At 48.2% G+C, this 14,708-nt stretch overlaps 1 protein-coding gene across 5 annotated transcripts in view; it reads left to right on the top strand.

The window, feature by feature from the left end:
- Nucleotides 1-14,708, top strand: part of TRAPPC8 (trafficking protein particle complex subunit 8) — a 126,326-nt gene that overhangs the window by 67,719 nt on the left and 43,899 nt on the right. For 3 of the 5 annotated variants that reach the window (XM_069731250.1, XM_069731247.1, XM_069731252.1), the window contains 3 exons: nucleotides 4,325-4,456; nucleotides 12,687-12,911; nucleotides 14,275-14,383. In XM_069731250.1, the coding sequence (XP_069587351.1) occupies nucleotides 4,325-4,456; nucleotides 12,687-12,911; nucleotides 14,275-14,383 (466 nt within the window). The remainder of the gene's footprint in view (nucleotides 1-4,324; nucleotides 4,457-12,686; nucleotides 12,912-14,274; nucleotides 14,384-14,708) is intronic. The other 2 variants (XM_069731251.1, XM_069731249.1) reach the window with 1 other exon arrangement.

The following is a 14,708-nucleotide window of genomic DNA, read 5'->3' as shown; positions in this document are numbered from 1 at the left end:
TCTAGCGAAATCCATTCATGAACAGGACCTCCCGTCTGAGATGGCGGACCTGGCTAAGCAGTTAGCCATGGCTAGTGATTATGTGATGTACGCATCCCTCGATGCGGCGAATTGCGCAGCATGGGCGGCTTCTAACTCCATCGCTATCAGAAGGGCTCTTTGGCTCAGAGAGTGGCGCGCAGATTCCTCCTCTAAAAAATCTCTGATCTCTCTCCCTTTTCAAAGCGGGCGCCTTTTCGGCGAAAAGCTTGACCAGCTTATTTCCGACGCCACAGGGCGAAAGAGCAAGTTCCTTCCTCAACAGAGGCCCAAGGCGGCTTTCCAGCGCCAGCCTTACTTTCGCTTTCAGCCCTTTCATACCAGCCCAGCCTTGTCCAATCCTACCGGTCTTTCCAGATCGGACCGATCCGCTCGCACAGACAGAGACGCTCGTCCCTCCTTCAGGCAGAATCCTTCCTGTCGCGGAAAACCGAGGCAGCCCAGAACCAGAGGTTCCAGACCCCCCAGATTCCCGTCTCAATGACTCGGGAACGGCGCCAGTCGATACCATCAGAGTAGGCGGACGTCTACTCCTTTTTCAGCAAGCCTGGCTCTCCGTCGTTCACGACGAATGGGTCAGGGATCTGGTATCGTCTGGCTACAAAATAGAGTTCTCCGCTCTTCCTCCAACTCGGTTTTTCCCCTCTCGTCTCCCCAGTTCGGGAGCTCAGTCTCGCGCCCTCCTTTGCGCCATTCACTCTCTCCGCCAGAGCGGGGTCATTGTTCCGGTCCCGGAACACGAGAGGTTCAAAGGTTTCTACTCAAACCTCTTCGTCGTGCCAAAGAAGGACGGAAAAGTGCGCCCCATTTTGGATCTGAAACTCCTGAACAAGTGCGTAAGAGTCCGGCACTTCAGGATGGAATCGCTCAGATCGGTCATCTCTTCGATGGAAAGAGGGGAATTCTTGGCCTCGATAGACATCAAGGATGCCTATCTTCACATCCCGATTTTCCCGCCTCATCAGAGGTTCCTCCGCTTTGCCGTTCTGGAGGACCACTTCCAGTTCACGGCCTTACCCTTCGGTCTTGCCACGGCGCCCAGGGTATTCACCAAGGTCATGGCGGCTGTCATGGCCATCCTTCATTCTCGAGGAGTCGTCGTGTTACCTTACTTAGACGATCTCCTCATAAAGGGCCCATCTTTTCAGGCCTGCGAGTCAAGCGTCCACATTACCCTGGATTCTCTTTCGCGCCTGGGCTGGTTGATCAACTTGAACAAGTCCTCTCCCGTTCCTGCCCGTCGGATCTCCTTTCTGGGAATGATCCTGGACACTTCGAGGGGGCTGGTCTTGCTTCCTCGGTCCAAGGCCCAAGCGCTTCAGCAGGGAGCCCGAACGCTCTGCCATCCTCGTCCGCGAACCGTTCGGTTCGCCATGAAGATCCTGGGAAAGATGGTTGCAGCAATCGAAGCGGTTCCTTTTGCTCAACTCCATCTCCGTCCCTTGCAACAGGCTTTGCTGGACAACTGGGACAGCAGTCTCTCATCTCTCGACCGCCCTTGCCCCCTGTCCCCGCGGGTCAGACAATCTCTCGTATGGTGGACCCTGGGTCCATCTCTTCTCCAGGGGAAGTCCTTCCTCCCGATCCGCTGGTTAGTGGTAACCACCGACGCCAGTCTTCTCGGCTGGGGGGCGGTGTTTCTTCACCACTCTGCCCAGGGCCGTTGGACAGTTCGGAAATCCAGACTCCCCATCAACATCCTGGAGATTCGTGCTATCAGACTTGCACTGAGTCGCTTTCACGCCCTGCTCGCGGGTCACCCAGTACGAGTCCAATCGGACGTCACGGCGGTGGCTTACATCAACCACCAGGGGGGTACCCGCAGCAGGGCGGCGATACAGGAAGTCTCTCACATCCTTCGTTGGGCCGAAACCAACCATTCCATCATCTCTGCGGTGCACATTCCGGGAGTCGAGAACTGGGCGGCGGACTTCCTGAGCCGCCAGGGCCTTGCCTCGGGGGAGTGGGAACTCCACCCAGAGGTATTTCGTCAGATCTGTCTTCGCTGGGGGACCCCGGACGTGGATCTGATGGCGTCCAGATTGAACGCCAAGGTCCACAACTTCATTGCACGTTCTCGGGATCCCCAGGCCATAGGAGTAGACGCGCTGATTTCTCTGTGGCATCAGTTTCAGCTCCCATACGTGTTTCCTCCCCTTCCTTTACTGCCGAAGGTGATCCGAAAGATCAAGACGGAGGGAGTTCCGGTCATTCTGGTCGCCCCAGACTGGCCTCGCCGCGCTTGGTACGCGGAACTCGTTCAGCTCGTAGCCGACGTTCCCTGGCGGTTACTAGACCGCCCAGACCTGCTTCGCCAAGGTCCGATCTACCACCAGAGCTCAGGGGCCCTACGTTTAACGGCGTGGCTGTTGAAACCTGGATTCTAACTCGTGCCGGTTTCTCTCAGCAGGTCATTCCCACCATGTTAAGTGCTCGCAAGGCGTCTTCCGCCTCCATTTACCACCGCGTCTGGAAAACTTTCTTCTCATGGTGCAGGCTCCGAGGGCACCCTCCGCTCGCTTTCTCTATCCCTTGCATCTTGAATTTCCTTCAGTCTGGTCTGGACTCTGAGTTCCCTCAAAAGTCAGATCTCAGCGTTATCCGTGCTGTTCCAGCGTAGGATCGCCGCCAACCTTCAGGTCAAGACCTTCATTCAGGGAGTCTCCCATGTGGTTCCCCCCTACAGGATGCCGTTAGAGACCTGGGATCTCAACTTGGTCCTGGGGGTTCTTCAGGAACCTCCGTTCGAACCCCTTCAAGACGTTCCGCTCTGTCCTCTCATGGAAGGTTGCCTTCCTGGTAGCGGTGACGTCCATCAGAAGGGTTTCAGAGCTTGCCGCTTTATCCTGCCGGGCACCTTTCCTTGCCTTTCATCAGGACAAGGTAGTACTACGCTCTTCCCCGGCGTTTCTTCCGAAGGTGGTCTCATCTTTTCACCTTAACGAGGACATCATTCTTCCCTCCTTTTGCCCGCAGCCCAAACATAGGGTCGAGAAGGCTCTCCATACTCTGGACGTGGTACGGGCCCTCAGGAGGTACATTTCCAGAACGGCTCATTTCAGAAAATCGGACACCCTTTTCGTGCTCCCGGAGGGTCACAGAAAGGGTTTGGCTGCGTCTAAATCCATGATAGCCAGATGGATCCGATCCGCTATCCAGGAATCCTATCGGGTCAGGGGCAGTCCTATCCCGGCCGGGATCAGAGCTCACTCCACTCGTTCGATGGGTGCTTCCTGGGCCATCCGGCACCAGGCAACAGCGGAGCAGGTTTGCAAGGCCGCAACGTGGTCCAGCCTGCATACTTTCACAAAGCATTACAATGTCCACATTCACTCCTCTGCGGACGCGGCCCTTGGCAGGCGTATCCTGCAAGCGGCTGTGGCGCATTTGTAGTCAGATGGTACACGGAGTTATTTGGTTGTATTGTTTCCCTCCCAGGCTTCTTTGGGACGTCCCATGGTCCTGTGTCCCCCAATGAGGCGAAGGAGAAATAGGGATTTTTGTGTGTACTCACCGTAAAATCCTTTTTTCTGAGCCACTCATTGGGGGACACAGCACCCACCCTGGTAGCCTTACAGCTCGTTACCTTTTTTGGTCTTTGACTGTTTGTTTGACATGTTATATTCTAATGTTACTTGATATATTGTTGTTACTATCCTACTGCTTTTGCACTGAACTGGGTCTCTGGAAGCCAGCATGAGGGTGTATACTGCAGGGGAGGAGCTAACCTTTTTTTGTCTCAGCTTAGTGTCAGCCTCCTAGTGACAGCAGCATAACCCATGGTCCTGTGTCCCCCAATGAGTGGCTCGGAGAAAAGGATTTTACGGTGAGTACACACAAAAATCCCTATTTACCGCTTCTCAATGTTCTATTGAGGGAAGCAGATGAGCAGCTCCTCAGCATATTGAGCTTGGAAAGTCCCTTTAATTGTACTCGTTAAACTCTGGCTAACGAAGCTGAGGTGATCCCGCACTCGGCAGAGCACCACTGACCTCTGCCATGTAAGCCGTTAGTGGGTGGGTTACATCTGTGATCTAATAGCTGGCCGTAGCAAATGCTGAGACTTGGGGGCTGGCCTCATCTGTGGAGGAAGTCCACTTATTACTAAGATCTTCAGAAGAGTTTTTAGTTCTGCATACTGTGCTGGGCTTTTCTCACATTTATGATGTTTTCGTTCTAGTAGTAACATTGAGTGTGATTTTTACTTAGGAAATATGGGTCCTCAGACCTAAAGCCCCGTGCTGTTCAATTATGGTAAATATCTTTGACTATTTCCTTACCACAGGACTCGGATCTCCGGAGTGCACTGCTTCTTGAGCAGGCAGCTCATTGCTTTATCAACATGAAGAGCCCTATGGTGCGGAAGTTTGCTTTTCATATGATTCTGGCTGGCCATCGTTTTAGTAAAGCAGGCCAGGTGGGTACATGAAAGACACAACAAAACGTGTGTTATTGAAGCACTCTCATCATAGTTTTTATATTCATGTATTGCAATCATCATACAGCACCGTGTACTTGCAATTGCTCATTTTGCTTTTCTACCCAGTTAATTCTTCTCTGCTCTATGTAGAAACAGGAAGTCTTTTGTCCCTGCATTTATCATCCCCCTCTTCACATACTTACCCAGCTGCTCCTTTTACAGTAATGATTAGAGATGGGCGAACATCATGATGTCTGGGTACCTGAACCCGGGGCCCGAACGTCTAGTGTTTGCCATGCTGTCATGTGCATGACAGAGCGGCCTACACCACTTCTGATCGGCGGTAAAATAATCACCGCCGGTCAGAGAACCGCGATTCCCATGCTGTTTTTAATTATTTACAGCGCAGGCGGCTGCTGGTGAGTGCTCCCATAAGCCGCTCCTACTCCCACTTTTATTAGCAGCAGCATTCATAGTCTGATGGGAGCTGTAGTCCCATCAGCTGGCGCCAATGACTGGAGGTAAACTTTATACCCCCGATCACAGCTGCGGGCTCATGCTGTAAATTGACAGCTTGGGAACCGCGGCTGTCTGACCAGCGGTGATGATTTTACCGCCGATCCGAAGCAGTTTTTGCCGCACTGTCATGCACATGACAGCATGACAAACACCTGGTATTCGGGGAGCCGAACCCGAACAATTAGGGTATGTGCACACGTAGAATGGTCCACTGCGGATTTTTCCGTAGCGGATTTGATAAATCCGCAGTGCAAAACCGCTGCGGTTTTTACTGCGGATTTATCGCGTTTTCTATTGCGGATTCCGCTGCGGATTTACATCTGCAGTTTTCTATTGGAGCAGATGTAAAAACGCTGCGGATTTCGCAAAAAGAATTGACATGCTGCGGAAAATAAAACGCTGCGTTTCCGCATGTTTTTTCCGCAGCATGGGCACAGCGTTTTTGGTTTCCCATAGGTTTACATTGTACTGTAAACTCATGGGAAACTGCTGCGGATCCGCAGCTGCGTAAACGCTGCGGATCCGCAGCAAAATCCGCATCGTGTGCACATAGCCTAACACTGACTTCCTATTGAAGTCTGTGTTTGATGTCCGTGCCCGAACAGTAGGTGTTCGGTACAGACGCTAAACTTTACTGTCAGTAGATGTTCAGTATGGACGCCAAACTTTACTGTTCAGGTTCGCCCATCTCTAGTAATGACTCCTGCAGGGAAAGAGACTTCCTGTTTCTACATGGAGCATAGTAGGATTCAAATAGTCTGTTTTTAATTACCTAATAGAAAAAGGCAAAATTATTTGGGTAGAAAGACAGAATGAGCAATTGCAAGTACACAGTTCTATATAGTATGATGATTGCAATATATTAAAAGGATAAAAATGTTGATGGGTGTGCTTCTTTACACCTGTATCAACTGGGGGATTCATAAAGACCCAATGACTTGTTTATTTTGCATCATAGTAACATAGTAACATAGTAACATAGTTAGTAAGGCCGAAAAAAGACATTTGTCCATCCAGTTCAGCCTATATTCCATCATAATAAATACCCAGATCTACGTCCTTCTACAGAACCTAATAATTGTATGATACAATATTGTTCTGCTCCAGGAAGACATCCAGGCCTCTCTTGAACCCCTCGACTGAGTTCGCCATCACCACCTCCTCAGGCAAGCAATTCCAGATTCTCACTGCCCTAACAGTAAAGAATCCTCTTCTATGTTGGTGGAAAAACCTTCTCTCCTCCAGACGCAAAGAATGCCCCCTTGTGCCCGTCACCTTCCTTGGTATAAACAGATCCTCAGCGAGATATTTGTATTGTCCCCTTATATACTTATACATGGTTATTAGATCGCCCCTCAGTCGTCTTTTTTCTAGACTAAATAATCCTAATTTCGCTAATCTATCTGGGTATTGTAGTTGATGATGTGGTCATTCCAGTCTTTTTTCTAGACTAAATAATCCTAATTTCGCTAATCTATCTGGGTATTGTAGTTGATGATGTGGTCATTCCAGTATATTCCTCAGGGGAAAAATTCCTGGCTTTAAAGTGGATAGATGTTCTCTATTACCACTTGGAGGAGCCTCATACGTGCTGTCGTATTTTGTGAATATTTTTTTTCATGCACAGAAAATGCCCCATGAGGTTCCTAAAAGTGTGGAACCTTTAGTGTAATTCGGGCCTTCTTTCTTGTTGGTGGTACCTTTGTTATTTTTTCTCTCTGAGATTCTGCCCTTCACATTATTATAATTCATTACTGGTTAATTCCTCATCCCTATCAGCGAAAACCGGTTACTGCCTATGCACAGAATAGATGATGTCTTATTTACCGGTGGAAGTTTCACTGCTCACCTTCACTGCTCTCGACTTTCCCAGCAGCTCCATAGAGAATGAATGGCATTGCGTTCGGGCATATACCCGGCTGCTCCACTATAACTGGGATTAAAGTGCCCGGGCAGTGATAAAAATTCTACGTTTTGCAGATCGGTGTAGGACCCAACAGTTGGACTCCCACAAACAATGTTATCACTTGTGAATAAATCTTATTTTTGCCAGATCGCCCCTTTAACTTCCTGCAAATGCTTCCGATACCTCCACACCTGCCCACACATCTTAACCTCCTATCCTTCTTGGCCCCTAGTCCTTGCTGGGCCCTGCATCATGGCTCTCACTAGTATCTTCTCCAGGTGCTTCTGTATTTTCTGGTGGATCATCTTGTCCCTGCTCACAGTGGCTGAAGGGAAATGCCTGCTAGTGGTCAGTCTACTGCCCACCAATCAACAGTAGATTGTGCAAATATCAAGTGGGTGCTCTAGGAGTGGCTTTTCTAGGAAAAGCATTAAGCTACTTACTGGTAGCAGCATTTTTCGGAGGCCCATGACAGCACTACGAGAGAGGGGATCCGCCCTTCAGGAACAGGAAACCTACAGATACAAAAGGGCGGCACCTCTCCCCATGCATCAGTTGTATATTAGAGCCTGAGAGGACTACCGCGGTTAGTAGCACACAAACATACATTATATACAGTTTATGTACAAAAATAATCCATCATATTGAACTATATACCACACGTGAGATCTATCTATCTCATTATATATACTATAGGAAGTGCAACCCCCACGTGAATAGGGAGGGAACTAAGGGTGCTGTCATGGGCCTCCGAAAAATGCTGCTACCAGTAAGTAGCTTAATGCTTTATTCGGACTCCCATGACAGCACTACGAGAGAATTACAGAGATGTAAACTGCCTTAGGGAGGGACTATAGCCTGTAGCACCCTTAACCCGAAGGTGAGATCAGAAGAGCACCCCAAGTCCAACCTATAGTGCTTGAAAAAGGTGGAAGGGGATGACCACGTAGCCGCCTTACATATCTGGTCGATGGAAACTCCAGATCTTTCAGCCCAGGATGTAGCCATGGCCCGGGTGGAATGTGCCCTCAGATTCTGCGGAACAGGACTTCCACCTGCAGTATAAGCCAGAGAGATAGCCTCCCTAGTCCACTTCGCTAACGTGCACTTTGACACTCTAAGACCTTTTCTGGGACCTTGGAAGGATAGAAACAAAGCCTCCTCTCTCTTCCAAGCATCAGTGACTGATATATATTCTAAGAGACATCTCCTAACATCTAACGTATGGAGTAACTCTTCTTTGGAATTAGAAGGATTAGGGAGAAATGATGGTAGAACTATCTCCTGAGATCTATGAAAATCTGAGGCCACTTTCGGTAAATAAGCTGGATCTGGTCTGAGGACTACTCTGTCCTGTAGAAACTCTGTATAGGGGGAGAGCCTAGAAAGAGCCTGTATGTCTCCTACCCTACGAGCAGATGTAATTGCCACCAAAAATGCTGTTTTGAGGGATAGTAATTTAAGTGAGGCTGAATGTAAAGGCTCAAACGGTTCTTTAGTCAAAGCAGAGAGGACTAGATTGAGATCCCAAGGCATTGACCTATTCCTGTGTATAGGTCTGGACCTACTAGCTGCTTTGATGAACCTTGCTACCCAATAATTACCAGCAATGTTACAAGAAAATAGGGCCCCTAGGGCTGAGACTTGTACTTTTAGCGTACTCGTGGATAGATTTAGCTCTAGCCCTCTCTGCAGGAATTCTAGAATCTGGTTAATTGGTAAACCCTCTTCGATATTAAAATTTGAAGAGGCCAGAAACTTCCTCCAAGTTCTAGAGTAGATCTTAGTTGTTATGAGTTTTCTACTCTTCATAAGGGTATCAATGAGATTTGGAGAAAATCCTCTGTTTTTTAACAGTGACCTCTCAAAGACCATGCCGTCAAATGGAGACCCTTCACTTGTGGATGGTTGATCGGACCTTGATGAAGTAGGTCCGGGATGTCCGGCAGTACCCAGGGGTCTTCCACCGACATGGTCCTGAGCCAGGAGAACCAAGCTCTTCGGGGCCAGAACGGAGCGATCAGTATGATTCTCGCTTGATCCTCCCTTATCTTTCTGACCACCAGAGGCAACAGGTTTAGCGGGGGGAACGCATAAGCCAACCGGAAATCCCATCTGATCAGGAAGGCATCCACTGCCAGCGAATATTCCCTGGGATTCAAGGAACAGAATATTTTCGTTTTTCTGTTGTCCTTGCTGGCAAATAAGTCCACCTCTGGATGACCCCACCTGCGGACAATTTGGTTGAAGATTTTTGAGTTCAGAGACCATTCTCCTTGTCTTAAGGTGTTTCGACTTAGAAAGTCCGCCCTTATATTTTCCTTCCCTTTTATATGCACTGCTGTTAAAGATAGAAAATGGTTTTCCGCTATCTGGAGCAGGCGGTCCGCTATTTCCATCAGGAACTCGGAGCGTGTTCCACCTTGGTGATTCACGTAGGCCACTGCCACCTGGTTGTCGGAGAGGATTTTGACATGGTGACCCTGTAGATACACGAGGAGTTCCTTAATTGAGAATTCAATTGCCATCAACTCCTTCTGATTGGAAGAGGCTGATGTTTGGGGGTCCCATAGACCCTGGACTACCACGTCACCCATGTGAGCCCCCCACCCCATGGGGCTGGCGTCTGTTGTGATTACCCGAGTCACCTGAGTCACCCAGGGAACTCCTGCTGACAGATTGTCTTCCTCTAGCCACCATCTAAGAGATGTAAGAACCCCTGGACTCAATGTCATCTGACCCTGCAAGGAACCCTGTAAGACCCTATCATAATGTAGTATGTCAAACTGTAAAGGCCTGGAGTGGAACTGGGCCCAACGGACGGCGGGGATACAGGAAGTTAGGGAACCTAACAAAGACATAGCCTGTCTAAGGGTCATGGATGGTTTATTAATTGCTTTTAACACCTGTTGTTGGATATGAAGCAATTTATCAGGCGGAAGACAGCATTGTTGGGACTCGGAATTTAACAGCAGCCCTAGGAACCTCTGGGTCTTTAGGGGTTGCAATCGGGATTTATCATAATTTATGATCCAGCCCAGATTTTCCAGTTTAAATATAGCTGTTTTAACCTGAGCCAGGCAATGGTCTGCTGAGTTCCCCACTATTAGGAAATCATCCAGATAAGGAACAATGAGAATATCGGATTCACGTAAGTGCGCCATAACCTCCGCAACTACTTTAGTAAATACCCGGGGAGACATTGAGAGGCCGAAGGGAAGGGCTCTAAATTGAAAATGGCGAACAATACCTCCCATAGACACCGCCACACGTAGAAACTTCTGGAAGTTTTCGTGGATAGGAACATGATAGTATGCATCCTTTAAGTCCACAACTACCATGAAGCAGTGTTTAAACAACATCTTTATTGCGGAACTGATTGACTCCATTTTAAACGTGTTATTAACCAGGTATTCATTAAGGGATTTAAGATTGATAATAGTCCTGAACGACTTGTCTGGTTTTTGAATCAAAAAAAGAGGAGAGTAGAATCCTCTTCCTCTCTCTGACTCCGGAACCTCAATCAGTACATTTTTACGGCATAAAGTCATGACCTCTGACTCTAAGGCCGTCTGCTCAATAGTGGAGGAACGCAAGGGGGTTAGCATAAACTTATCACGAGGCCAATGAACAAATTCCAATTTTAGGCCTTCCGATACAATACCTCGGACCCAGACACTATTCGTGATGTTAGTCCAAGCGGAAGAGAAGGTTGACAATCTCCCTCCCACAGGGATTGCTAGTCATTGGTCTGGTTTCTTACGTTCTTTTGAGGAACGGCGAAACATGTAACCCGTACCTCTCCTGCGTCTATCCTCCCATCTAAAATTTTCTCTAGAGGGTGAGGATGCGCGCTTCCTTCCACGACCAAATCTCCTTCTGTTAAATGGACGCCGGTAAGAGGCTGATGACAAATTAGGAAATTTCTTCTTATCATCTCCAGCCTTTTCGAGCAGCTCATCCAAGGTTGGCCCAAAGAGATATTCCCCTTTACATGGGATAGCGCATAATTTGGATCTTGACTGGATATCCCCCGACCAACACTTCAACCATAAGGCTCTACGAGCCGCGTTGGAGAGTCCTGCTGCTCTGGCCGCCATTCTGACCGAGTCCACCGACGCGTCCGACAAGAAAGCCGCAGCATCCTGAATCACTGGAAGCGCACCTAGAATAGAATTCCTGGAGGCGCCTTCTTTAAGCTGGGATTCCAACTGTTCCAACCAGACCATTAGGGATCTGGCTGTACAAGTCGCAGCCACTGCTGGCCTCAAGGATCCGGCTGCCATCTCCCACGTACCCTTAAGGAAGATCTCCGCCTTCCTGTCAAGAGGGTCTTTAAGGGACCCCATGTCCTCGAAAGGTAAAGCTGCTTTCTTAGATGCCTTCGCCACCGCCGCATCTAATTTAGGGGCCTTGTCCCAGGTATCCACATCCGTATCTTCAAAGGGATACCTGCGCTTTAAAGCCGGTGGCAAAGAACCTTTCTTCTCCGGTTTTTTCCATTCCCGGAGAATCAGGTCTTGAATCTTATCAATCACCGGGAAGGATCTGCGTTTCTTGTGTTCCAAGCCGCTGAACATTAGCTCCTGACGGGAAAGCTGAGTCTTAGGCTCTTCTAGGCCCATCGTACCTCTGACCGACTTGACTAACTTATCCACCCGGTCCAGAGGCAGACAGAATCGGCCAGATTCCTCTTCTGATGACGAGGAAGAGAGATTTGAGCAAAAAGAACCTTCCTCTTTATCTTCCTCTGACGAATCAGAGATCACCGAGGCTCTCTGTTTTGAACTTCCCGCCTGGGACATAGACCGCACCTGGACGAGCTTTTACGGCTGGACTGGTCACTTCTGATATGCTCCTTTCCCACGGCTTCCTGCCGTACTTTATCCAGAAGTTGAGGCTGCTGCTCACCATCATCTGCCATGATGAAGCTGTGGCCAAAAGCAGGGTTCTATCGCCAACACCTGCTTATATCCCCTTGTATTCCGGTCAGCAGGCCACCTGGCGTGTTCCCCATTGGTTCCTGATGATCAGGCTGCAGCTGGGAGGTTAGCGGTGGTAGCACAGAAGAACCGGCGACCGGACCATGGGCGCCGCCATTTTGGAAAGACCGCGCATGCGCAGTCAACCCGCAAACCGGAAGCGCCTGCCGGCTCCACCCCCGGCGCCCCAGCGTTCCGGAAACGCTCAGTGAGCGATGCAGGACGCCGGGAATGCCCAGCAGTGCTCCGGACGGCGCTCCACATCCGACGCCGCAACCACACCACCGCACCTCACTGCCGCCGCTGCTCAGGAAGGGGAAATGAACTTACCAACGCCGGCTTCCGGAGACAAGGAATCCTCCGGACCCTGCTCCCTGCTGCCAACGCCACTGACGTGCAGTCCAGCCTGGACCACCGTGGCGTCTCCAGGACTTTCCGCACCGGTCGAGGTAGGAGACCCCCCCGCTACCAGATTCGACCGGCCGGCCTGGGCTCCTTACGAGAAATCTGTAGGAACCTGTCCCTTCAGGAACAGGAAACCAACTGATGCATGGGGAGAGGTGCCGCCCTTTTGTATCTGTAGGTTTCCTGTTCCTGAAGGGCGGATCCCCTCTCTCGTAGTGCTGTCATGGGAGTCCGAATAAATAGATCTTATTGCGCCCTTACTGCTTTTTTTCTATACATTGCAGAAACAGTAGACATAGCCAAAGTTTTTCCAAATTTCTAAAAGCAATTAGGAAAAACATTACAGTTCGAATCGTTTTATTGATACCCAGTTTTCTAAAATTTCCACTTCTTTCTTTTTTCTTTTTGTGCCCAGAAGAAACATGCCCTTAGGTGTTATTGCCAGGCAATGCAAGTGTACAAAGGAAAAGGCTGGTCCTTAGCGGAGGACCACATAAACTTTACAATTGGCCGACAGTCGGTGACATTACGTCAGCTGGACAATGCAGTATCTGCATTCAGGCATATTTTAATCAATGACAGCAAACAACCAGCATTGCAACAAGGAACTTTTCTCCGGGAGTATCTCTATGTCTATAAGGTAAGTCTTCGTTTTGACATGCATTCATGGTCCTGTTGGTAATAATGCATGTCATGTCCCTAGTAACTTTTTGCAGTTATTGTGATACAACAGACTATTACGCTCAATATGTGTTACAAGTATTCAAAGTATTGAGACAGCAGGAAAAGGAAATAAAACTACATGAAACTATCATTGTCTGTGAAAGAAACAGTCACTTTTTTTTGCTGAACCTAATATCATGTTCTGATGCTTGCATTAGGTTCTTCCCAAACTAGAGAAAAAGTACGGATGGATCAATTGTAAAAATGTTTTGAAATTGTCTTATGTAATTAGATAGCGACACTGTACAGCGCTGTGGAATATGTTGGTGCTATACAAACAGTAGGAAATACATTTGTGTAAAGTGGGATATGAAGGTTAAAATACCGTAGAAGGGATTTGTAGAACTGGACAAATCCCTTCGATCTCCTATAATTGGGATAGGCGAAGGCCAGCCATGTCCGATTGTTTGGGGGGTCTGACTCTGCTCATGGCAGGTGATGGGACTGTGCTGCAGTATCCCGCACAGCTTCTACTACAGATAGTAAAGGCTGTCCTGCCATACTATGAAGACCGACATGACCCCTTCAATCAGCTGACTTATAACGGTGCCACAACGTACATCCTCCCCAATCTGATATTGCTGACATATCTTAAGGATAGACCATGACTCTTGGAGAATTGTCTTCCTTTGAACATTTCATTTCATCAACTCTAGATGGAGGCAGCTATCAATGAGAAGTATTGTAGATTCTGCAAGGCACTTGTCATTGGGATGCCATTTATTATTCTCAGGTTTAAAAAGATCTGATCGTATATTTATGGTGTATACTTGGAATGGGCAATCCGTTTCAGATGGTTGGGGGTCTTACACCCAGCACCCCCACTGATGAGCCTTTATTAGCTGTATTAGCTTATTATCAGTGAATGGAGCTGTACAGCAGCAAGAGGACTGTTCAGATCCTTTGTGTTCACATCTGGCCCTGCCGGAGCTAAAGAGTCGATCAGTTCGGATGTCGGACCTCCAGCGATCTAATGAGAATAGGGCAGCAATATCATGTGACCGGACATCCTGTTGAGTCCTTTTCTGCGTCTGTTGCTACACAGAACGAGGTTTTGCCATCACTAACCAGTGAGATGCAATGCTGGGACCCCATCATGAGATTAAAGGGGTCACAGCTGCTCTAGTGATGTGACCCCTTCAGTTTTTCTGCAGCCAGGCCTCCATTATTCAGGATGTTATGGCATATTCTATCATTTCCTTTTTTAATACGAATAACCATTTCAGCTGTTGATTGATGAGCGCTTCCTGACTATAATTATGTGCTTTGTTTTGCTCCAGAATGTGTGTCACCAGGCTCCGGATAGCCCCTTACCTCAGCTCCCATTACCATATATCAATAGTTCGGAGACTCGCGTCTTCTTCGGCCATGATAGACGGCCAGCTGAAGGTCAGTGTCCATAGTATTGACATCTCCGCTAGTTATATTGGATGACTCCTAAAATGGTAGCACATTTCCTGCATTGGGTATTCTGTAAGCTTAGATTTTTAGAACACCCTATTCATGAAAATGTTTACCATGCTGGAGTGCCCAAAAAAAATAATCTAGATATCTTGCTAGATTTTTCTTGCAGCGTTTGTTTTTCTTTTTCAAATGTTTTTGTTTAGTCGTTTGACAAAGGAAAGTTGTCGTTTTTTTTTGTTGTTTGTTTGATTTTTGTTTTCCCTTTTAGTATTATTATTTAATATATTTAATTAAGGGTTATTATTGAATA

Source organism: Ranitomeya imitator, chromosome 6 (genome assembly GCF_032444005.1).
Source record: "Ranitomeya imitator isolate aRanImi1 chromosome 6, aRanImi1.pri, whole genome shotgun sequence".
Taxonomy (NCBI): Eukaryota; Metazoa; Chordata; class Amphibia; order Anura; family Dendrobatidae; genus Ranitomeya; species Ranitomeya imitator.
This window is presented reverse-complemented; position numbering and strand designations above follow the sequence as displayed.